The sequence below is a fragment of the Ctenocephalides felis genome, unplaced genomic scaffold, assembly GCF_003426905.1.
Source record: "Ctenocephalides felis isolate EL2017-DRISC unplaced genomic scaffold, ASM342690v1 CF-g0.4_SCAFFOLD_01886, whole genome shotgun sequence".
NCBI lineage: Eukaryota > Metazoa > Arthropoda > Insecta > Siphonaptera > Pulicidae > Ctenocephalides > Ctenocephalides felis.
This window is the reverse complement of record NW_020538040.1, coordinates 78,074,490-78,101,122: the sequence shown is the minus strand read 5'-3', so window position 1 is coordinate 78,101,122 and position 26,633 is coordinate 78,074,490. Positions and strand designations below refer to the sequence as shown.

The window sequence follows — 26,633 nt, the reverse complement described above, 5'->3', positions numbered from 1 at the left end:
TTATAATGATTTCATTAACGTGTACACATTTTGTGTTGTTTTTTGGGCTTCGTACCAAGATTTTTAATTTTAAAATTCATTTATTTGGTCAAAACAAATGTTTAGGCATGCATTAAAAATGCATTTCAAAGTTTCAAAAAATTCAAATTTTCTAAATTTTTCATCATTTTCAATAAAAAATTATTTTCATTCCTCGAATGTTGAATTACGGTACGGAAAGTTCTAGCAATTTGCCTTGGCACGATGCCATGCACAACTAGTTTCAATCCAAATTGTAAAATAATTCTTGTAAAATAAGAGTGACAAGACTCACTTTCGGTTTAATTAAACTATGCGAGTTTATTCACATGTAAGACTAATTCACAATTAAAATTACAAAAGGATGAAAATAGAGGATATAAGAAATGTTATTTATGTGGACACAAAAACAAGTTTGGTGTAACACATTATATTCGAAGGACTTAATTGTATATGAAATTTTTTAAATATCTTCAAAAATAGATGAATTATACGTATAATTGAAAGGACTATAAAATAAAGTTTTGTATTCCCAGGACTTGATTCTTCGTGGAAATTACAAGACAATAAATTTAATTTTGAAACTTTTTAAATAAACAACTAATTTTATGAAACCTGCATATTTTCAACAGATTAAATTATTATTTTAGAGATTAAGTATCTTTTACGACTTTAGAATAAAAACCGATCTAACGCAGCTAACAATGAAATTTCTAACTCGCGTTAGAAGAGTAAAATATAGGTATAATAAAAAAAGTGAATTATTACAATAACAAACTAATGTCACTAAAAATATCACTCATACAAAACACTGAATTATTTGGCGTAAAACTAGATGGTAGAACAGTTATCAATCTCTATATTTGATTTATGTGGTGTTTTCTATTTCGACTCGATATCGCTCCAAGAACTAACAACGATCTCACCTAGTACTAAAAGAAAATTGCACATCTGCATTATATCGGCTAACTGTTCCAAATTACTTTAATTCAATCTATTATGTGAAGTCAACGTCAACAACCTGATAAGAAAACAAAAGCTATCCATATAATTATTGGCATGAAAAATTTATTAAATTCCCGTGGGGTAGTTATAGTAACGGGCCGAAAATCGAAAATGAAAGTTTTTGCATTTCTCGACGTTCTGAAGGTGTCCGCATTTTTTCGTTCACGTTTTCGGGTACAAGGATAAACTAATTTGAATTGTTCAAAAAACATTCGATTTCTATTGATAGGGAGATGTGCTGATTACTTTTTGGCCATGGCAGGTCTAGTCGTTACGGAGATATGGAGCAAAGAGCACAGAAAATAGAAATCGAGTTTTTGAGAGAACGGAGCATCCAATTTGAATAATCTAAAAACATTTAATTAGTAATGATTGGGAGAAGTGGTTAATAGTTTTTGGCAAAGACAGACATAGCCATTTTGAAGATACAAAGCTAAATATACAAAAAATTGTAGTTTTTGAGAGAAATAAGCATTCGAATTGAATGATTCAAAGAAATTTCTGCTTGTGTTGACAAAAAAATAGCTTTTAGAAAAAAAATTTTCATTTCATTTTGTTTTTTGTATATCAAAAATAATTCAGATTTCAATTTTAAAGTTAACTTATAAATACTTTAGATTAATATTTTTGACTATGTGATTCAGTTTATATAATTCTTATGAATATTAGACAATGTTACAGTATTTATAATAATTCATCTGAAAATATTTAATATTTTTCGATACGGTACGGAAAGTTTTGAAGACTTTCAAATAGATTATTTATTATAAATACATACTGTAAATTTATAAGTAAATTGGGCGATGAGAGAATTTTATAAACAACTTATGTGTACAAGAATCCATTCCTTAAATTTGATTTTTTCGATAATTCAGATTTTTTTTGAAATTTCAGATTTTAAAAAAATTTGAGAGTTTGAAAATTTTTGAAAATATTGGATTTTTTTTTCAATTTTCGAAATATTCTCAAATTTTTGTAAATCATTTTTTTTTTAATTTTTCAAAATTTAGTTTTTTTTTGAAAATGATGAAAAATTTCGTAAAATTGAATTTTTTGAGACTTTGAAGTGTTTTTATTGTTTTTTTTTAATTTTCAAAATTACTAAATTGTCTGTAAATGCATTTTTTGCACACCGTCTACTCAAGCAAAAGGTTTTTTTGAATTAATCTAATCGGATAAACCGTTCTCTCAAAAACTGCCTAACCCCCGAAACGGCAAAAACGCCTCGCAAACGAGTACGAACCCAGTGATTTTTTAATCATACAAATCGATTATTCCATACTGTCAAAAATGTCGAAAATATTTGTTTGAACCATATAAATAAACTTTAAAATTAAAAATCTTGGTACGGAATTCAAAGAAGTTTACACATAATGGGTACACATTATTAAAATCTCTATAAAATATCTGATAATTTGATGTACATATGTCCAATAAAAATTTTTGACCGCCAAACGACACTTCTTTAACTTATTTTCATTGAGAGCCATGACCGCTAGATCTGGCTTCCCAAAAATTATTTCGTCAATACAATTAAAATGTTTTTTGAATTATTAAAAACGGACGGTTCTCTTAAAAACTGAGTTACCGTTTTTGGCACTTTTTTCCCCGTATTTTCGAAAAGGCTAGACCTGCTTTCGCTAAAAACTAATTAGCACGGCTCCTTATAATTACGAATCGAATGTTTTTTTGAATTATTGAAATCGCTTCATCCGTGATCTAGAAATCGTCGACGAAAATTTGTATCCGCACACACACACACATACATCCATTTTTTCTAAGATATGCCAAAATATTCAGAAACCTTTGAAACGTAAAGATATATAAAATTTTTCATTTTCGATTTTTTTGCGATTATTTCAACTTTCCCTACGAGAAGTTAATAAAATAGACTTAAACAGAATTTATATTCAGAATAGTGTCGTAAATATTATATTATAAAAGTATTTAAGATAAAGAGAGAAAACAAATTACTATTTTTCATATTGCTCTATTTAACCTATGAATTAAGATGGTTTAAAAAAAATATTCGATATTATAGATTAAAACAGTGTGATTTCTTTTTTTCACAAAATTAATTTATTTTTTTAAGCTGTCAATAATGTCAAATATTCGATATGAATTATTCCGACTAAGGTCCTTCAGTATTTTGCTAATTTAAAAACATACGTATTTTCTATAAATATAGTAAGAGGAAGATCTTATGCTTGTAAATTTTCAGAATAATTTTCTTCTTTCAATTATCATTTTGTGATTTAGTCATTTAGTGAGCGTTAATTGTGAATAAGTGCACAATTACTCGTATTGGTATCATAAATTGGTACTATAAATTAAAATTTCTGTGCTAAAAATATTGCATAACATATGTTGTCAAATTCGAAAAAAAAACAACAAGGACATAATTAATGTAGTGAATCGAGTTTGTCATGGAAACAAAAAAAAAGAAAATAAAAAATATTTTTTCATAACCATTATGATTTTTACGGTTTTCTTTCAATTTTTATCAAAATTTATATCGGACAAATTTATCGATCAAGGTAATATATTATACACACACATGCATATATATGTATATAAATACATATGATATAAATTAAATTTTATCAACAAAAATCTTGACGTTTTCCATTCGAATCATGAAATGCAAAACGTTGAATGTGAACACGGAAGCTTCATTGTTCGAAAATGATAATTATAAATGATCAAATACATATTAATGTATTATATAAAAAACAATGTTTAGTTTGTCGTGTTATTTCAGAACGCTTGATCATTTAACTGAAAAGGTGATGAACGTGTCACGAGCAGAACAGCGATGTGAACAACAAATGTCCAGGATAAAACCAGACGGTAAGCGTTTCATTCCCAATATTTTGTTTGTGTTTGAGCAAAATAATATTATTAGTTATTGATTTTAATCATTTAAAGGGGCTTTTGTGGGACTTCTTACGTCTACGAATTCACTTTCATGTTATTTCGAAATTGATTTAACACACAGTTATTGGCATAAATTATTGGCATAAGTTATTGGCATAAATATTAGCTTAAATTATTTTCGATTGCTAAAAATGTTTCACTTACGTATAAAAAAAATCGACGAGTATGATTTTTATTGAAAATAAATTTTAACTAGTGGTGTATGGCATTGTGCCTTAAGGCAAATTGCTGGATCCTTCCGTACCGCAATTAAATGTTCGAAGAATATTATATGTTTTTAAATAATTATTATTAGTGATAATTTAAGTATATAAGTGAGCTTCAGAATTTCAGCTAAAATTAAAATTGAATTACGAATTATTTTTGATTATAAATAAAATGGAAATGAAAATAAAAATTTGAAAATAATTTTATTTGCTTTCCCCTAAAACAATCGTTTTGTCAATACAAGCAATAGGTTTATAGAATCATTCAAATCGGATGCTTCGTTCTCTAAACAATTTTTATTTTCTGCACTCTTTGCTCTGTGTCTTCGAAGGGGCTGGACTTGTCTTTGCCAAAAACTAATCAGCACATCTCCCCGTCGGTTGATTGGTGCGTTCGAAACGTGAACAAAAAATTGTATCCACACAAAACACACTTTTTCTGAAAACCACTTTTTCTGAGGTATGCCAAAATGTTCAGAAACCTCTGAAACGTGAAAATATGCAAAAATTTTCATTTTCGGTTTTTGAACGATCACTATAACTTAACCTACGGGAAATTAGTAAGACCTATAAAAATATTATTTTCAGAATTTAAAATATAACTCTAACAAATTTTCAGAACTGCAATATTCAGGTTCGATGAAGAATTAGTCACTTATATGTATAAACGTTTCTAATTCTTACTTTGGTAAACCTACAAATCGAATTACTTTCGTCGAATCAGAAAGTATTCGGAAAAAGACAACTAAATATTTTTACAATTGGCCCATATTTGGGTATCAGCAAAATTCCTGAGTAATATAAAACTTATAGTTACATATGACGTAACTAATCCAAGATCATTTTTGATTAGTATATTGTATTAGATACATATTAAATAAAAAGTCAAGAAGAAAAAAGTAATAATTTATTTTGGGTCAAAGTCATTTCGAGATCCTTTTTTGCTGATAGCTTGTTTTCTCTCGTCGATAAAGTATACGGTAAAAAATCGATTGTTTTGAACAATATTTTATTCTTTGAAGCATTTATTTAGCAAATTACTATATTCAAATAAAATTAAAAATTATCTGAATATATCTTAAGTATTAAATTAAAAAAAATCTAATGTACTTTGCAGATGAGACTACAAAATAGCAAAATATAATAGTTCAGGGGTCGTTATAATCGTATACTGGCGGCAAAATTTCGACCAATGTGTTCATGTGCTTCATCAGAGTTCATAAAACTGCACATATATAATAAGGGAAGCCTATGATGAGTGCTGATTCTCACAGTTCAAGGAGCACGAGTATCGAGAAGCATCGACTGAGCGTATTGTGACCAAAAACGGTATATTGACCAAGCTCACAGTTCAAGAAGCCAGCAGTATCAGAATTGTAGAAGATTTCAGGACAGATCAACATAAAATGTGCAAATCCAAGATTTAAGCTAACAGTGGCAGAAAGTTATGAAGTAAATAATAATGTAATTGTATAAGATAACATTATTATTTCTGACTACTAATTAATTTTAAATTTAAATCAGATGGCGCGGATCTACAGTACGTGTGGGTGTGCGACAGCTCCGTAGCACTTAAATTACTACGCCACAGCCGCGTTTCCAGCATTACAACGTCGCTACGCCGCACGACCGTCAAGATAAGAGGTCTATACCTAAAAGGTAAGAAGTTAACTAAATCGCATCTTACTCGTATTATTAGTTGAATCAAATGTATTTACAATCAAACCGTTGCTCTCTATTCCAAGATTATATTATTCACCGTTCCATTATTCTAAAGGAATAGGAACTTTCTATGTGACGATGCTATAAAATAGTTTATTTGAACAACAACATATTTTACGAAGTTTTAAAGAAAATCCATTGAATCCACTCTTCTTAAATATGGCTATGAATTTTAGATTATTTCAGTAACATCTTTCTTTCAATTTAATTTTTTTTAAATTAGTTATTAACACTAACTCATTTGTTAAGTTGAATTATTCTTGGTTATCAAAATAAATATTAGCAATCATATACTAGCATGAATCTTGCATTTACTTTCATTGAAACACTGTTGTCAATAATTTGTTCAACTATTTTCAACAGGATAAAGAAGTACAACATTATCGCCGGACCTTTATGAAACTGCATGTTTGTAGTCCTTTTGGGAAATTCGAAATTCTTCCAAAACTCAACATTGTGAATTGTCAGCTTCTAGACTGTGAGCCTGGTCTACATACGGTTTTCGTTCCCATGCGAATATTCGTAGCAATATGCGTGCACGTGGAACTTTGTGAATGTGCACTTCGTCATGTGCATTCCCTTGTGTGACAATGCACACTGTTAATTTTTATGAAGATATCAATCATTTGATAATTTTGTCTTCCTGTGCCTGCAAATGAACGAGAAGAAATTCTCGATTTGCAAAATGCTTGTTTCATTCTCGAGAAAATTCAAGCAACTCCATTCACGAAATGGAGTTTCTTAGTGGAACGTACAGTGTATATTATGAAGAGAAGGCCCACGACCAAGATCTCATAATTAAAAAAAACTTTAATTTGTATATTCAATTGGATAATTAAATATAATGTTTCTAATGTACTTTATAGTTTAAAAATATTTAATCCTAATATATATATATATATATATATATATATATATATATATATATATATGGTTTTTATGGTCAAACAATGTTGTATAAAAATGGTCAAAAATAAAATTTTAACAATTACCAAAAAGTGGGCTCGCCGATTTTCACCGAACTAACTACATCACAACAAATAACACATCAAATTATACACCATGTTCAGTAAAATTCTCAGCTACCTTACAGTCCAGTCATTTGGTCGTTTTGCCGGTACAGTACTCCGGGAATTCTGAAAATTGGTAATCTTATAGATTTCGAGGTGCTCTTTACGAAAATCAACTTTGCCACCTCAAATTTGAACGGCAAGTTGCCGTCATATTGAAACAATGGCGTCAAAAAACAGCTTTTTTAAAATGTCTCCTTTCTGGCTCATTCTACGATAAAAGTATCTATGTACGAATTAAACTAGAGAAAATTTCCTACAATTCTTTGGAAAACCGTTTTTCTGTAAAATTGATAGTTTGAGAGTACGGCCGCCTCAAAATCTTTGCTGCTCTCGCTGTAGTATCAAATATCTCCATATATGACAGCACTTTAAACTTGACCACCTTCTAATAAATAAATATTGTATATGTTAAATTAAGCGAATAAGATCTAGAAATAAAATAATTCAAATATTTTTCTGTTTTTTGCTGATTTTTCAACACATCAAGCTATTTACTTATAGCTACTTTGCCATTGAAGTGTTAAAAAATCAACAAAACTAGCTGTAAGTGGAATTCTGTCTTAAGGCTATTAACCCTCCGTCGGGCGCAGCCGATCTGACAGATACAGGGCCAACATTTTAGCATGTTTCTCCATAATTTGATGTCATCGAGATCTCCATATCTCAATAGCCTCGTTATTTTATGTCTACTATTTATTCGTTCATATAAGATTGTCTTTGAACTTCGCATATTTTGCTAGTAGCAATTTTGTTAAAAAAAACGCACTAAGCCAAATTCTATTTGACGTACAAAATGACAAAAAACACTAAGTTTTTACTGTCCTAATTGTTTATATAGTATTTGTATAAACATTCCAACAGAATCTGACAATTGTTTTTATATAATTAATTAAATTATTCATTTCAGAAAAAGTAAGGTTTGTGCGTCTAGCATTTTGAGCGCATGTACGGATTTTTATATTTTGCTATATTATAAAAATAATATTGATCGAATATATATTTTGTTTTTGTTTACACATAATATACATATTCAGCATTGTAAAAGCGCAAATTAAATAAAAATATATAAAACTAAAAGCTTCCTGTCAATATATTTATAATCTGTATCTGTCAGATACACTGCGCCCGATTCTGTACATACTTGGACTGCGCCCGACGGAGGGTTAAGGCATCGTGCCTTAAGGCAAATTGCTGAAACTTTCCGTGCCAAATATTATTATTTTTTTAAAAACGATTAACATTTTTGAAAAAAATTTACTTTGAAAAAATAAGATTTTTGAGAAACTATAAATTGGACAAAAAATTACTTTTTTTTGAAAAAAATTTTTTTAAAAAAAAAAATTTATTTAAATTTTTTTTTTTGAAAAAAAATTTTTTTCTTAATTTTGACATATTGTGGAAGATCTGAACTTTTTTTTCAAAGCAATCGTACTGCTTTAACTGCATGGGGACAAAATATAAAGCGCGTGAGCGCCGCGTCGCTGTCTAACGCATAAGCATTGGTACGGAACCTATAGGAATGTTAACAAAATGTATACTTATTGTTAAAATCTCTATAAAATATCTGATAATTTGATGTGCATATGTCTAATGATCATTTTTGACCGCCAAATGGCTCATTTTTTTACTTTTTTCTCTATATCTCCGAAACCGCTGGACCTACCTTCATGAAAATTTTATCGATTCTTCATCTTGTCAATACAAATAAAATGTTTTTTGAATTATTCAAATCGGACGCTCCGTTCTCTTATACACGGAGGTACCGTTTTTGGCACTTTTTGCCCCGTATCTTCGGAACGGCTAGACCTGCCTTCGCCAAAAACTAATCAGCACGTCTCCTTATCAATACGAATCGAATGTTTTTTGAATTATTCAAATCGGTTGATCCGTGTTCCCGAAATCGTCGACGAAAATTTGTATCCGCACATACATACACACACGCACATACATACATACATACATACACACACACACACACACACACACACATACATCCATTTTTTCTAAGGTATGCCAAAATGTTCAGAAACCTTTGAAACGTAAAGATATATACAAATTTCCATTTTCGATTTTTTTGCGATTACTATAACTTGCCCTACGGGAAGTTAAAAAAACGAAAAATATTTGAATTATTTTATTTCTAGATCTTATTCGCTTAATTTAACATTGAAAATATTAATTATTAGAGAGAATGTGGTCAAGTTCGAAGTGCTGTCATATATGGAGAGATTTGATACTACGGCGAGAGCAGCGATACAGCGACAAGACTGTGAGGCGGCCGTACTCTCAAACTTTCAATTTTACAAAAAAACGTTTTTCTAAGGAATTGTAGGAAATTTTATCTAGTTTAATTTGTACATAGATACTTTTATCGTAGAATCAGCCAAAAAGGAGATATTTTAAAAAAGCTGTTGTTTGACGCTATTTTTCCAATATGGCGGCAACTTGCCGTTCAAATTTGAGGTGACAAAGTTGATTTTCGTAAAGAGCACTTCGAAATCTACAAGATTACCAATTTTCAGAATTTCCGGAGTACTGTACCGGCAATAGCCTTTTTTTGCACCAAATGACTGGACTATTATCTTTGTAGAATTATGTTGTTTTTGGTGTTTTTCTAAAATTTGTCATTTGACTATTATCTTTGTAGAATTATGTTGTTTTTGGTGTTTTTTTAAAATTTGTCATTTGGTTCATTACACCCCAGAGGTGAGATAAAAAGGAATAGCCAGAGGACAAAAAAGTCCACTATTTTATTTCTAATATAGATAGAAAATATACATATGCAAATCAAATTAATGTTGATTATATTGATTATTTAACATATCGGCAAATTTATACAACTTGCCTTAAGGCAAAATGCTACCGAGTTTTTTATAATTTGATGAAATATTTTATAATGATAGAGTTCATGGTCTTAACAAACGTTTTAAAATATGGGCCTACAAAAAGTAATTTAATAATAAAAATTGATATAATTCATTTAACAGTTCAGGATTTTTGGCTAGAATGTGTACGAAAAATTTTGCATTTTACTGCTAATTATAGAGAAACTGCTGGAGCGCGTATTCTTATCGAGTTTCAGTAAACGGTGTTTAAAATTTTAAAATCGGCGCAGCCGTTTTCAAAACTAAGTCGACAAAAGGGCAAATTCATACACAAACTATTTTTTTTGAATTTGCGGTTTCAAATGATTCGGAATAACTGGATACGTCAAAAAAAGAAACAAAAATTTCTGACAAAAGCATAAATTTATTCATTGAGATGTTAACTTTTTTATTTTTCAAAGCAGCTATCTGACAATAAAGAGTCGCCAATCTGCGGTAAAATCTCTGTCCTTGCAACCCCAAGATTACGAGTTCTAAGCTCGCATTGCGTGCTTCCTAATTTTTTCCAAGAAGCATCGCCAAAAAAAGTAACGAAACAATTACGAAATCTTATATATAAAAATGAAGCTCTTTTTCAAATGTTTAAGTAAAACTCGAAAACGGCTAAGTCCTGAAAAATTCGTGCTAATCCAAAGAAAGTCCAAAAGGTGAGAAATTATTTCAAATCCGCATAGAAACTTTACATTTTTAATTTAAATTTTTTTGCAGAAACGTAATTTGAATAAAACAATGGACGGTGGCTAATACGTGAAATGTCAAACGTTTTTGACAGATGATGTTCAATTACATTTAATAGAATGTTTTACGTGAATATTATTTATTTGTGATTAAATTGTAGTTTTGTTCGTAGTTATATTTATACACAAAAACGTTATTAAACGGATCGCAAGTGTTACTAGAAACTCAAAAAATCAACTTTTTTGAAATGTTTTTCATGTATTTTTTTGGCGTTTAGCACTCTTTTTCTGCGAACCATATTTTTCTCAAACACGGTACTCTAAAAAAACTCATTTGTATAATTATATACTTATTGGTATTTATAAAACATTTTCTAGGTTATATTATTTTTTATTTATGTTATTCAAATTCAGAACCTAAATTTCATATCGATCAAAGGGACATTTTGTCGAATAACATTTTCCCAGTTATAATTTCCCATAATTTATCGAAAAATAAATATTAATATATGAAGGTCCGGGGTTAAAAGATGTGTCAAAAACCAGTAAACTTAAGCATTGCTTAACAACAATATTCAAAAGTAGAGGGAGAAAGATGTATAACTAGCTATAACCTTGATTTTCATGACTTTGCTATCGGGAGATAAACGGTAATCTTTGAAAATCCATAATAAAAGTATTTTTTTCCGTTGGTAATTTTTTAGCATCAGTTAAAATTAAAATAAGACTTTAAACCTGTTTGCCACCTGGCCGTTCTAAGTTTCCCCGTCTATGGGGTAAAAATGTCTAGATAATAAATTTTTGAAAGACATCGAAAAAGCACATTTCCACAATGATGAAGTAGTTGGCAGTTTTACTGAACGTAGTCAAATAATTGTTCGTTTGAAATGTGTTATTTGATGTGATATAATTGGTTTGGTTTTTAAAATATAATTTATATTTTCTCAAAGTCAAATTGGACTTTTGTGTCCTGCTCTGCTCTACATATATTCTTTTTATTAAATTTACTTTCATTCATCGAATGTTACTTGAATCTTTTCAAAAAGCAGGTCAAAGAAGAAATACTTAATTCATTTTCTATCCCTCCTTGCAAAAATTTGCATAAGCTCAGTAGTATTATTCACAATTATACACAAAATCCAGAATCCAAAAAGAATCTGAAAAACTTGAGACGTAATCAATGAGTCGAAAGACCAAAAAAGACTTAGATTGGATTATACCATGTTTTCTACAGAAAGTGTATAAAACTTCCAGTTTGATTGTATTGACAAAATATAGGCAAACTAATGGGGTTTATTGTTTTTATAATACCTCATTGTATATAGCATTCAAACAACACATTCTTATACACTTAAAGTATTAATATTTTTGTTTCTTGAAATTGTTTAGAATATACCTTATTATTTAGCAAAACAACGTTTGCCGGGTCAGCTAGTATCTTTATAAAATAGACAGCATGTAATTGATATACAAATGAAAAGAAGCTTTCCGCACAGAACAGTCAGTGAATGCGTTGAAGATTTTCTTTTTATATATATTTTGTTTCTTAAATGTCGCGGAAATTTCTTTCGGGGCAATGAAATGTGATGTGACATTGAACCCGGCCAATAATAATTTGTAACAACGGAAGCCGCCAGTTCAGACCTGACGGACCGTGGAGGATAATGACTACACACTAGCAATCGTATGTCTTGGGAAATGAAAGTGAATTGACAAAGGTTCTATCATCGCCAAAATACATTTTCACTATATCTAAATTGTAACTACTTTCCATTTCCCTTCACTTGTTTGCCAAACTTATTGTTAAAAATGTTAATTCACTTATCCTACTATATCACATTCGCACAATAAAACTTATATAAAAGGTTACAAACTTTGCGGAATAGAATTATTTGTGAATTTGTTCTGTAAGATGTTACAATTGAAATAAATTATTTCTAGTCAGTATATAATATATTATATATTTATATACATTGAATAATTTTATTTATATATATATATATATATATATATGTATTTTTAATTACCTACCATTTTTAGAAGTATGAAATTATTAAAGTTTTGTATTTTAATTTTTTTTATTTACAGATTATAACAATAGTGTGTGAAAAGTGCGAAAAACAACTTAATGCGAACGAGTTACTTAAATTACTGCAATTAAAAATTAATTCTACTTAATCATCAGTTAGTGTGTCTTTAATAATGTAAGTGTGATACAACTGAGTTTTTCGGTATACGTATATGTGATTGTTTGAAAAAAACTTCAACATCTTTCAAAATTTAAAAAAAGCAATTACACAAAACACGCAAAATAGTTCCCTAATAGTCGCTTCCGAAGAAGCATTAAAGTTAGTGATAAATTGTTAAGTAATAATACTATTAATTAAAAAACTAGCTTCTGGAACTTTGTCTTAAGTTGCATGAATTGTCCTATGCAATAAAAATTGAGATTTAACTATTTAGATGAAATTTTCACCTATTTATTTCAAAAATAAAATTTTTGCTTTCACTAAAAACTAATCAGTGCCTGTCCCAATTCACATATTCCAAGCAAACTTATAAATTATAAGGTTTATAATTTATAATTTATAAGTTTAAGTAATTATAAGGGTTATAATTTATGAGTTTTCGTGCGGTTTGTGCACTATAATTAATTCAATTACATATATTATAACTTATAATTAAATAATACGAGAGTGTTTACCGCAGGATTGTCGCTGCTGTACGGAACAGCGCGTCCATTAGTGGTGCTATTGAAAATACCGGGCCAGGCACAGTGATATATTTTAAGATATTTCTATCATTACCAAAAAAAATGTTTTAAAAAAATAAAAACTGCGCTTCTAATAAACTAAAGATTACAATGAAAATTAGAATTACCAATAGTTTAACTCATAGTGATAAATCATGAAGCAAAGTACGGCACAGAACAAGTCGTTCATGGACGACATTCATACACATAGCACGCCATGCGGATGTCGTCCATGAACGACATTCGTAGCAGCTCATTGGGTTCGTTAAAGTTCTATCGTCATACAATGTTGTATAAAATCATTAAAAATAAAATTTTAACAATTAATTTTTAAAAAAATCGGCCCTGCCGATCTTTACCAAAAACTAATAACCACAATTCCCAACTTATCTTTCGTGCAGTTCTAAATTATATAGTGGGAAGTCCCCTAATGGCGGACACCTAAGATTATTTATAAATAAATCAAAAAATATTTCACGAAATGTTTATTAAATTATGTCTTATGTTAGATAACAAAGTTGGAAATCAAAATAAATTAACAAAAACGCAGCTTTTGCTAAAAAATAATAAATACTATCAATCAAACTTTGGTAACAAAAAGTATGATTTTAAGAAGTCGCACCTAGTACCGGACAATTGAAAATCATCACTCTGGAATGTCTGCACATGTGTGTGACAAATATTCTTAGATATTGCAAAAAAGTCACTATTCATCCATATCACATTCATGCACCCTTTTGGCTGGGCCACGCCAATGCTCTCAATTGGAGCATTCGTCATAAGCTTTCCATTCTTTGACTAGGAAATACGAAAAATGGAGGTGACCGTTAGCACTCATAGAACAAAATTAAGTAATTAGAATAAATTACGTAAATTCTCACAATAAGTTTACTGTCCGGCGCTAAGGAACGACTCAATGTCCGGTGCTAAGGGACATACATTTTCGTTCATTTGGTGGTACCTGCTAAAATTGTTTAAAAGATCTAATAATATTCTACCATGTTAATAAAAACAATCAAGTACTACTTTTATCTTTGAATACCACTCAAATGTAAATGCAAAAATATACTAGAATTACTTCAATTGATATTTAGGTGACGCCGTGATTTTGCGCCTAAAACAGCAAACGGCGTATGATTCTGTACCTCTGGGCCACTCGCGCCCCTTTCACTAGTATTTCAAAATGAAAAGATTTATACTTGCTTAAATAATACGTGTTAAAGAGAGTGTCCGGCACTAGGAATCGTCCGGCGTTACGGGACTTCCCCATAGTACTACCAGTTTTGAGACAGTATTTTCAACAAAAAATTAGAAACAATAGTAGCGTACGAAACAATTTGCAAAGTTACTCCTTATTATCGCGTTTCAATAAATGGATTTTAATTTTTTTGAGAAAATGCCGAATTTTGAAATGAAATGAAATTAGGAAGCTGGGTTTTCTACCGAAACAAATTTTCATTCGGAATGTTAATAATAAAACTATGAAAACTATTGAAAATGTGCAATATAGAATTTGTTTTTCTATGAAAATTAGCTTGAAAAGTCATCTTAAGCCACGAAGTAAATTCGTTTCTCAATAGCAATATATAAAATCTTTTATTATCATGCATTCAGGATATACATAAATACTTTTACCTATTTAATACTGTTGAAGAGTTGGAAAGCGGATCCTGAATACATAAATCTATTTTATTGTGTTCGAGTAGGTTTATAACCTCTATAGCGGTTTAAATTCGATTAAAGAACGCAGTAAAATATGCGATATTATTATTAAACATAAGCATGTACTTCGACTTCGACCACACAACAATGTATAATACGTACTTCCAAGAAGGCCGGATGTGCGGTACTCTTACTTCTCATTACTCGAGACGAAAAGTGAGAGTTCGCGCCGTGCGATAATTCAATGAAAAAATCGGATCGAAACAAATCGCTAATTTTCTCTTATTCTTACACGCACACACACACATGGTAGTACTTCACGATGTTTGAAAATCCATAACAGAAGTATTTTCTTTCGTTGTTAGTCACTTTGTTGTGAGCACCGTTCTTTAATTTACTAGAACTTAATATAACTTTTACGTATACGTTATTTAATTATTTTAAAAAATGTATTGTAAATTTTTGGACAGATTTAACAGTTTTTTTTATCAAACCTCTATAAAAACTTAGACGAGAATGGAGTAAAAAGAACCAACTAAACCTTTACATAGTTATTCCAACTCTGCTGATGAATATTTCTGAAATACCTGATCAAGGTTATCTTTGTAAAAAATGTACCCACAAAATTTATGCTCACAACCAAAAAAACTAATAACGAAAAAGAATACTTTTGTTATAATCTTTCAAACATTTCCGTTCATCTCCTGATAGCGATGTCGTACGCGTCAAGGTGATGGCTTGTTGCCCTTTACTTTCAAATATTGTTGTTAGAATTTTTCTTACTTTACTTGTTTTTGAGGTATCGGTAGTAGGATCTATTTACCTCAGTTAGTTTTTGTGAAAAAACACCTCCTCTTTGATTTAAAAAAAATATTTATGGAGATATAAATATTTCATATTGTTATACTCACAACAGTAAGCATTCATTGTTCCAGAAGTTTTCAGCTATATTTTTTAATACGTTCAATTTCTTTAATGTTAGTGTGTATTTAATTTTGAAACATTGGTTCCAATAATTCAAAGTTTCTGATCACGTTCAAAATTCCTAACATCGTATATCCCTGAAACGTAAATATTTATAATTAAAAAAATTAATAAATAAGTCTTTGAAGTTCAAAATATTAAGATCATATATAATATCAGCTATCTATCAACGTTGATACATATCAAAAGTATTTTGCAGCCCAATCGTCAAATTAAAAGGAAGTTAGAATTAAAAAAATCATTATTGAACGTTTCGACACTTAATGTGTGTCACCATTCAGTAATCAAACCGAAAAAAAACAAAAACATACAATTTATTAAAAACACTAAAATTGTGCTGAAAAACACAATTACATAACTAATAGATAATTAATAAAAAAAATACAAGAGCACATAAAGCCCCAATATAAAGCATGTTCACTTAACGATGGCGACGTACAGAGTTAAAAATTGGGCTGCAAAATACTTCAAATATATATATAATATATATATATATATATATATATATATATATATATGTATATATCGTACAGTCATTGCATAGTATTATATATTTTCCTTCAGACTGTCATTAAAAGTTCAGATTTATATAAAGCTCAAATAAAAAACAAATTTGCAAACGTGCAAAATTGAATAAACGTAAAATATCACGGAATTATTAGATTTGAAGCAGCAATCAATTTTATACATTTCAAGAATCTATATTTTATATTGTCCCGAGATTTACATAATGAAGAAGTTATCACATGTATTGAGCATTTATAATTAATGTAAATGAAATTCATTAATGAAATGAAAAGCCGTATCTTAGATCGCATAAAAATAACGCCATTTGACAACGTAGCATACTTTTGCACACAAATTAAAAACCATATTGTGAGAACACACACCGGAACTAAAAAATGTTGGCCGTTACTGAGATGAATAATAACCCAAAGGAAAAAAAAGCGAAGAAACTTCTTAAGATAATTAATTACTTATTCTACGTATGAAAACTAAACTAAATTCTTTATTTTTCAGATATACTTGTTTATTTAAATTGTATACATGTCCATTGATAATTATTACGTGATTGGATTTGTAAATGATCATCAAATGTTTAGCTTGTCCAGAATAAGTTATGATCAATACTCTATTTCAGGTACATCAGTCATTTGGAAATAAATGTTGTTTTCACTTATCTATCTGTGTACATATATACAAAAGTTGTACATGCCCATGTCGATGATGGTCAATCCTTAGGCCAATGTTTGCGAAACAAGAATGGAGGTCGTATTACCGAAAGCGTCATGACGTGTGCGGGGTACAAAGCTCTCCACGTGCTTCAACTGTGGGAAGATTCAGATAATTTTTCAGTAATAGATGGACTGAAAATGAAACTGGAAAGTAGAGAGTCCAGATCACTCGAGAACTTTCTGGATAAAGATCCAATGGACTTTAGGTAAGACTTGAAATGTCATTCAATCACTATCATTCAATTGAAATTTAATATTAAATTTAATTATTCAATTGAAATTTAATATTAATATTAATTATTAAATGTAAACTTATAAGGCAAAAATTAAGCAGTCATTGCAAGCAAACAGATAAACATTGGTACGGGACCCATAGAAATGTAAACAAAATTTGTACTTACTATCAAATTCTCCATAAAATATTTGATAATTTGATGTGTGTATGACTAATCACCAGTTTTATTCGCCAAATGATTTTTTTTTTACTTTTCTCTGAGGATCTCCGAAACCGCTGGATCTGCCTTCCTAAAAATTGCAAGCACAATGTTGTTTGATTCATTCAGATCGGACGCTTCATTCTCTAGCTACAATGTTTGGCACTTTTTGCCCCGTATCTTCGAAACGATAGGACCTGCCTTAATCAAAAACTAATCAGCACGCCTATTCATCAAAAGCAATTTAATGTTTATTGAATAAATCAAATCGGTTGATCCGTGTTCTCCAAAACGTCGACAAAAAATTGTATCACGTCGACGTAAAAATTGTATCCGCACATACATACACAATTACATCAATTTTTTCTAAAGTATGCTAAAATGTTCAGAAGACTTTGAAACGTAAAAAACTTACCCTACGGGAAAGTCGCGGCTATTTTATATAAGTCTTTCAGGCTCTTTGTCGTCGATGACTTTTTTATTTAAATACCCAAAAGTTATGCAAAAGTTCGTCCATTGTTCAAAATAAAACTTTTCTTCTTGAGATATGACATCTGAATTCAGCCGATTGTGGTTAAGTGTAATAAGATAAAAAACTTTCCATTATAAAAAAGCTTTTATATTAATTTATTTTTATGAAAATAACAGAATAAGTCCTATAAGAGTAGGAGTATTTACAAAATTAAAAAGACAAAAACGATAAGAATAATGTAGCATAATACATTCGATATAATTACAACTACAAGTATAATTAGAAACACGTACAATATATATTTATATTTATATATTAGATGGTAGAGTCTTGGATTTGTAAATATTTGGTAAAATGTTTTGTGTTGAACAAAAAAAATTGAAAAAAAAGTTTTTTAATAAACCATTTTTTTATCTATTTACGTCCCATCTTCTGGACATCTGTCAAAATCTTGATAATATTTAAACAAACAATATTTTAAAGTAAAAAACTGTGGATTTTTATAAAATAAATGAAATTGTGGAAGAGATAACATTATAAAAAATATGACACATATTATCATAGGGCTCGCCCGTAGGTAAGCGGTTAAGAGCGACGGGACTTGTTTCAGAGGTTCCGGGTTCGATACCCACTTCGAGCAGCCTGTTGTCAGGCAGCAATGACAACGATTTTCACTTGGAAATATAGATAGCAATATGTTTCCAAGTGAAAATAGCCCTTGCCCGGCATTGCTGCACCAATAAAAAAGTGAGCCCTATTAGATTAATTCTAATACAAAAATCATCAAATATGGAAGGTAACCATTGGGTTACCATCTAAAAATACGAAGTAAGGAGAAGTTTTAGCCCATCAGCTCATAGGACGTAAGGTTCTGATTGCTGTAAAAATAATAATAAAAAAAAACATATCATCATCAAAATGAAAATAATAAAATAAATGTGAATTATATAACAAAATATTAGAAGTATTAGAAAATTAAAAAGTATTTAAAAAATGTTAAGAACAGAATTTTATTCAAATCATAAAAATCCACAATTTTCTATTTTTCTTAAATATATTGTTAGTTAAAATATTATCAAGATTAAGTTTCTGAAGATGGAACGTAATTTGCTCTGTCGACAGTAAATAATTAAAGAAATGTTTTTAAAAAACTTTTGTTGTTTATTACTTTTTCGAATCTTTGTTCGAATCTCGACATATATATATTTTCGAATTTCTTTGCTCCCAAGGGCTTCCTAATTAATAAAAAATAAATCTCTAATAGTTTTAGCTATTAATATTTAGATAGTGCGCACTTCAATTAAAAGTTTCATATATTTATTATCAACATATGTCATTAAGTAAATTCTTGCGCCACTTATGATAGCATTTGTAAACTCTAATTATATGACACCTAAAATATTTGTAATTCACTTAACCCAAAATTAAATTAACGAAATATTTATTTATTATGACATCAAAATTAATTTTGCAGCAAAATATTTATTTAATTGGTGCTGTAGACACTCAAATTATAAGTAATAAATTGCCATCAAAACTACAAGTGCTAAAAGTCTGCTATCACAGATGGCGGAAGAATTTACTTACGACATATGTTAATAATGAATATATGAAACTTTTAATTGAAGTGCGGGCTATCTAAATGTTAATATCAAGAACTAAAACTATTAAAGATTTATTTTTTATTAATTTGAAAGCATTTGAGCCTTTGGGAGCAAAACTGTTGCAAGCAGAAACTAGTTGGTATTGGTATTTTGCCTTGAGTCAAGTTACATGAAGTTCCCGATTTGTGTAAATAATCGACTTAATCCATGATAGATAAATTAATTTATGCGTAGTTAAAAGTATTCAAAGTGGATTTATTACACATTATTAAAAATCGAAAACGTCAACCCGGTCGGAATATTTTTTAAAAGCAAATTTTCAAAAATCTATAATTTTTATAATTGAGCCAGGTTTTTGTAGGACTTTAATCGTTTAGCATGTTTATTAAGACCAAGTTCTCTATCGTTATACCAAGTAAATCGTCTCATTTTAATTTCAACAAATGTCAAAAAAATTACTCATTTTCTCAAACTTTGATGAATTTTTAAAATTAAACTACTTGTCGTAAGGCCGTAATATTTCAGTAAGTTCTATAAGACCATGATATATATCGCCAAAAAGTTACAAAAAAATCGGCTTAAATTTTTTTTCAACAGTTAATTACAAGAAAACGGCTCGGTAGATTTTCACCTAAAACTAATCAGTGTCATTCTCAACTAATATCTTTCGAACAGTTTTTGATTTTTCAAAATCGATTCGGTAGTATGAGCTCAAATGTGGACGAAAAGTTTAACACTTTTTTCCAAATTACAAAGTAATGACTCGACCGATCGTCACACAAACTGAGCAACGATAGTCCTCATCGAGATACATTCAAATTTCTGAAATCGGTTCAGGCGTTTTTGAGCAAACGTCGATGAAAGTTCCAATTTTGACAAATGCCAAAAAGGCCATACTAATTTCGCAAACTTTGAAGAATTTTTAAAGCTAAACGAGTTGTCGTAGGGCCGTAATATTTTAGTATGATCTAGAAGACTATGGTATCTACCGTCGAAAAAATAATCATAAAAATCGTCGAATTTTTTTTTTAAAAAACTTTATTACAAGAAAACAGCCCGGCCAATCTCTACCAAAAACTAATCAGCACGATTCCCAACCATTATCTTTCGAACGGTTATTGAATTTTCAAAATCGATTCAGAATTGCGGGCTAAAACGCAGACGAAAAATTTTTCACTTTTCTGCGATTTATAATGAAACGGCTTGGCCGATCATCGCACAAAACTGACAAACAATAGTCCTCATCTAGATACATCGAATGGCTTTTAAATTGAGAAAACGTCGAGTTACGGCAAAAAATCTGTTCACATACACCACACACAAATACTTTTTCCAAATTTGGTCTTATTCGATTCAGAATGACTTGGAACGTCGAGAAAACATAAAATTAGCGAATCGGATTTTTTGATGAAAACAGAAACTTCTCCTTCGGGAAGTTAATGAATAATTATTAAAAATTAAATAAACAGTTAAAAAATATTCTGCTAAGTAGTTCGCAGCCGAAAAAGGCACCAGTGAATGTTATTCACAATTTAAATAAATGTTCTAAGCAAAAAATCGGTTTCACAAAAAGTACTGCCAATTTATTATTAGACCTTTTAAGTTCAACAATTTATGCTTTCTTGAAACGATCAATTGTTTTTTTACTACCATAAAAACGCAGCATCAACTACATTCCACGTAATTTTCGTTTGTTCGTGCCGAATTGATGTTTAAAATATTTCCTCGTTTGATTTTTTTGCTTTCTGACACCGACATCAATTACAGGGGTATTTTGGAAGGAGCCAACGCCATAATGAGTAAACGCAGCATGGAGTGGGACATGAGCACGATCCATCCGGGATTGATTCTCCGCATCGGGCCATCATCGAATGGACCCGGTTTGCTCGAGTTCATCATGGACGGGAACCAGGAGAGAGACAATATATACGATCGAGATTCGGAACGAGAACCCAGTACAGGTAATTGGCCTGGAATAACTTATGACATTAAAACTTATAAAAAATATTTTCGGTGAGAGCGACTATTGTGGTGTTTGTGATGTTGTGTTGGAGAAAGTGGTATAATATGATACGTCAAGGTAAGATGTTAAATGAACCCTCTGCGCTTGACCGACTTAAGGAGATTTCTTCAAACATTTTTAATTCTCCTTTTGCTCGTTACTTTTGAATCAAGTTTCTCTAAAACGATCGATAATTATCAACTGAGCGAGACGACAAATTCGATTAAATTATTGGTGATATTATGATAGCGTGACGGTACAGAAGACTTTAGGTAATATATCGCATAATAGTATTTTTTTTACTCAAAAAAATGCTCACTCTTAATAAACTTCCAGTAAAATAAGTTAAAGAAATCGCAAAAAATAACATATATCTTTACGTTTCAAAGGTTTCTCAACATTTTGGAATACCTTACAAGAAATGGGTGTATGTGTGTGTGAATGCATGTATGTGCGGATACAATTTTTAACTTCCCGAAGGTGAAGTTTATATTTTCATCAAAAAATCCGATTTGCTAATTTTGAGTTTTCTCGACGTTTCAAGCCATTCTGAATCGAATTTTTCTCAAGCCGTAAATCGACGTTTTCTCAAAAACGGGTGGGCCGATTTCAAAAATTTAAAAGCCATTTGATATATCTCAATGAGGACTATCCTTTGTCAATTTTGTGAGACGATCTACCCAGCCGTTTCTTTGTAATTTGAAAAAAGTATTAAACTTTTCGTCCACATTTAACCTCAAACTACCGAACCGATTTTAAAAAATCAAAAACTGTTCGAAAGATATTAGTTGAGAATGATACTGATTATTTTTAGGTGAAAATCTACCGACCCGTTTTCTTGTTATTAACTGTTGAAAAAAAAATTAAGTCAACTTTTATGGAACTTATAGATGGTCTTATAGAACTTACTGAAATATTACGGCCTTACGACAAGTAATTTAATTTTAAAAATTCATCAAAGTTTGAGAAAATGAGTAGTTTTTTTGACGTTTGTTAAAATTAAAATTAGGCGATTTACTAGGTATGACAATAGAGTACTTGGTCTTAATGAACATACTAAACCATTAAAGTCCTACGAAAACCGGTCCAATTATAAAAACTGTTGATTTTTAAAAATTTGCTCTTAGAAAATATTCCGAGTTAACGAGTTTATGTGTTATAAATCCACTCGGAATACTTTTAATCACTCATAAATTAATTTTTTTCAATGATTAAGTCGATTATTTACACATATCGGGAAGTTTATGTAACTTGCAGTTGTCGTGAACACTGATCAACCGATTTGAATAATTCAAATAGCATTCGATTTGTATTGATGGGGAGACGTGTTAATTGGCTTTTGTAAGGATAGGCCCAGCCGTTTCAGAGATACGGGAAAAGAAGTGCCAACAAGGGTAATTCACTTGTTTAGGGAGAATGATTCAAAAAATATTTCATTTGTAAAACTGGCAAAATAAAAAAAAAATTGCACATTTGGGAAGGCAGGTTTTGCGGTTTCGCGGATCCAAACTTTGTTCATATTTAATTTTCTAATTTTTTAATTTGCACAAACTTTGTTCACATTTTAATTTTCGATACGGGAAGTATTAAAAAATTGCCTTAAGGCTTTGAATTGCTTAAGGATCTGAACAGACATCAAATTTTGCTGATAATAATAACATAATTACAAAACATTATATTCATATAACGAAACTAAGCATTAAAATTTGTGCTAAACTAAGCATTAAAAATTATTATAGTCCATCAATTATTTTTTTTTTAATTTCATATATAATAAGATTTATATAAGTAATATGATGTAAATCAAAAATTGAAATCTGCATTGACAATCCACTGAAATCTTTATTGTGTAAGGATGACAGCAACCAGATCTTACTATATTTTGATGTGTGAAGTAGTATCCCATACCAATTAGCAATTGCCAAAATTTGAGAAAAATTGCTCCTTAATATTTCATGCAGAAAATGAATATCTTGGTCCTTTTATCCACATATGTGATGAACCAATATAATTTCCAGTAATATTTTCAAAATATCGCATCAGACATGGCATAGTGAAATATTTTTCTTAGTATAGAAAATCACAAATCTTTGATAATTGTATGTACAGTAGATACTATTGAAATAATATTTTAAATTTATTCACGCAGAACAGTTTTCTCATTTATGATATATTAGATAATATTTCACATTTGGAACTGGAATAATATTGAATCAAACTTTAGTTATAATAATAAAATAATTATAAATTAATAATTTCAAAAGACAAAATTATGCATTTCAACTGTTATGATAAAACAATAATAGAAACTAAATAGTACCACATAATCCTCAGCGCGTTTTGGACAATTTACTGCAAGTACGAGTAGCTTGTACACTATATTTTAAATAGTTTACAAATCATGCGCTTATAATAGTAAAAAAATTAATATTATCACATGACAATATCTGATCATTTTTGAATTTTTCAGCACGTGTTTTGACGAGACAGTTTATTGTACCCCTACTACTAGGCTTGAAGTTCAATCTGGCCACTTTACTGCCTTTGATTTTTGGAGTTCTCATTCTCATAAGTAAAAAGGCAATATTTATTTGCAAAATGGCCGTGGTAATATCCAGCGTATTTGGTTTTGGTGGTTTATTTTCATCGAACGGTTTCAATCAACTTGGTGGGGGACACGGTTCAGGTTTATATGGATACGATTATGGGGGACGACCTGGTTATCATCACCATCATTCAGATCACCACCATTACAAAAATTATAAACAATTTGATGAAGCAGCGGAAGCAAAAACTACTACTCCGAGACCAGTGGACAACTTTTATAAATACGAGGATCAACTTCATTTTAGAGACAGATTGGATCGATTATACAACAAAGATCAGTATACTTCCGCAAATCGGCAATTCGGCTGGCAAATGCTAACACCAAAGTAATTATAGTAACGCGTTAATAATTGATTATATATAATATGAATTGTTTTTAAACTTTGTTATGTTTTAATCTGAATGTTTTCTTACGCCAATTGTTAAAAATTTTCACTAACTTAAGATTTACAAAAATTAAATATGAGCGTCTATCAATAATATAAACTTAAATATAATAATCATTATTTGCTGAGTTCACTTTCATTCGATATGAGTGCAAACAATAGTAACTTGATAAAAATAAATTAAATTTTGCATTTGATTTTGGAATAAGTGTTGTGTAAGTGTTCAATTTTTATATTATGTATATATATATATATATATATATATATATATATTAGGGCGGGTTGATTTAAAAGTCGCTTAGGGACATATGATTTTTGAATACTAGGGATCAAAATAAGATACTTTGCTGAAGAAACCAAACCTCTAAAATGAATCCTGATGTCCCGTGCATTGAGCCAAAAATAAGGGATGAATTTTAGAGTGCCCCAGTCGCGCCCAAATATATGACCGACCACCACTACCTTTGAAAGGTCGATTTTTGTAAGGCAGAGCCATAAGGAGAGGTCCCAAGGACGTGGGTAGATCGGCCTTCCAAAGTTAGTGGGGGGTCGGTCATACATGTAGACACTATTGGGGCGCTCTAAATAAGCCAAAACAGGATTTATCAAAATTTGATCCAATCTTTGGTTCAATGCACGTGACATCAGAATTAATTTTAAAGAAATGTTTTTTTCGGCAAAGTATCTTATTTTGATCCTTAGTATTTGAAAAACATATGTGCCCTTGCAAATATATATATATATATATATATATATATATATATATATATATATATAGTATAATATAATATATAAAGTTTGATAAGAGTCAATATCAATAAGTATCTTTATATCTATTTAAAATCTAGTATTAATGAATGAATAGTAATTGAATAAATGATAAATTGGCAAGAACATATTTCTTAAATAATTATATTAAATATTTTTATAATAAAAACGTAAATCATGATTATGTATTTTTAGTTTATTTTAAATTTGACAATCTAAACCAAAACAGTGATGTGACAAATTTGTATAGAAAACTTTATTTCGCATTAAAACTCGTTAATCAAAGTATATGATGAAACTAGTAAAATGTGTGAATATAATAATATTAACTTACTAATAATAATCATCATATGTTGCCATCTAATTGTGATCGCTTAACGATTAATATATGAGGAAAGGAAACCTTAAATGAGTCATTATGCGAATTGTATAGATGATATTATATGTAATAGAGAATCTCAAAGTATAAAAAAACCGTCAGTTCTTTCAGTTTTCAAAAAAAAAAAAATATTTTAATTTTCGGTACAGGAAGTTCCAGCAATTTACCTTAAGGCGAAATACAAAGCACCACTATTTATAGTATGTAATGCGTAATGAATTTTAAATGAATTTTATATAAAAACTATTTAAGTAAAAATCCAGGGAAGGAGCGGTATTTTTGTCAGTGCCCCAGGGCGCCAAATTTCTAAATCCGACCCTGTATATATATATATATATACAGGGCCGGTCCTGGGGTCCTTAGCGCCCGCATGCAACTTTTTTCCTAGCGCCCCCCCCCCCCTATTAATTTTCACAGTTTTTACATGTTTTTTAAAAATTGATTTTTAATTATTCTGGATTTAGTACACAAAAAATTAGATATAATCTAGAAGGGTATAAAATATATTGATTTTAAATTTATTTATTATTATCGATATCAATAAATAAAATAATCCCTGTCATAATTTCACATTTTAGTAATATGCAATATGTAGTCAATTGGTTAAGGATGTAAGTTCGACTACCATAGCAAAAGAATTAATATTTTTGTTAGATTAAAGTTATAGAATTTAAGGTATGCATTTCAGAAATAGTATTTATTATTTTGATATAAAGATCTTGATATCAAAATAATAAATACTATTTCTGAAATGCATTTCTTAAATTTTATAACTTTAATTTAACAAAAATATTAAGTGAAATAAATAAATTAATTTTTAATTAT

The 26,633-nt window shown here is 29.6% G+C and overlaps 1 protein-coding gene across 1 annotated transcript; it reads left to right on the top strand.

The window, feature by feature from the left end:
• The first annotated feature begins 15,650 nt into the window (after nt 1-15,650).
• Nucleotides 15,651-24,605, top strand: LOC113375392. Its single transcript, XM_026615328.1, has 4 exons — nt 15,651-15,667; nt 17,063-17,362; nt 21,434-21,627; nt 24,139-24,605. The coding sequence occupies exons 1-4, from the start codon at nt 15,651-15,653 to the stop codon at nt 24,603-24,605; spliced, it is 978 nt and encodes a 325-aa protein (XP_026471113.1).
• Nucleotides 24,606-26,633: the final 2,028 nt, after the last annotated feature.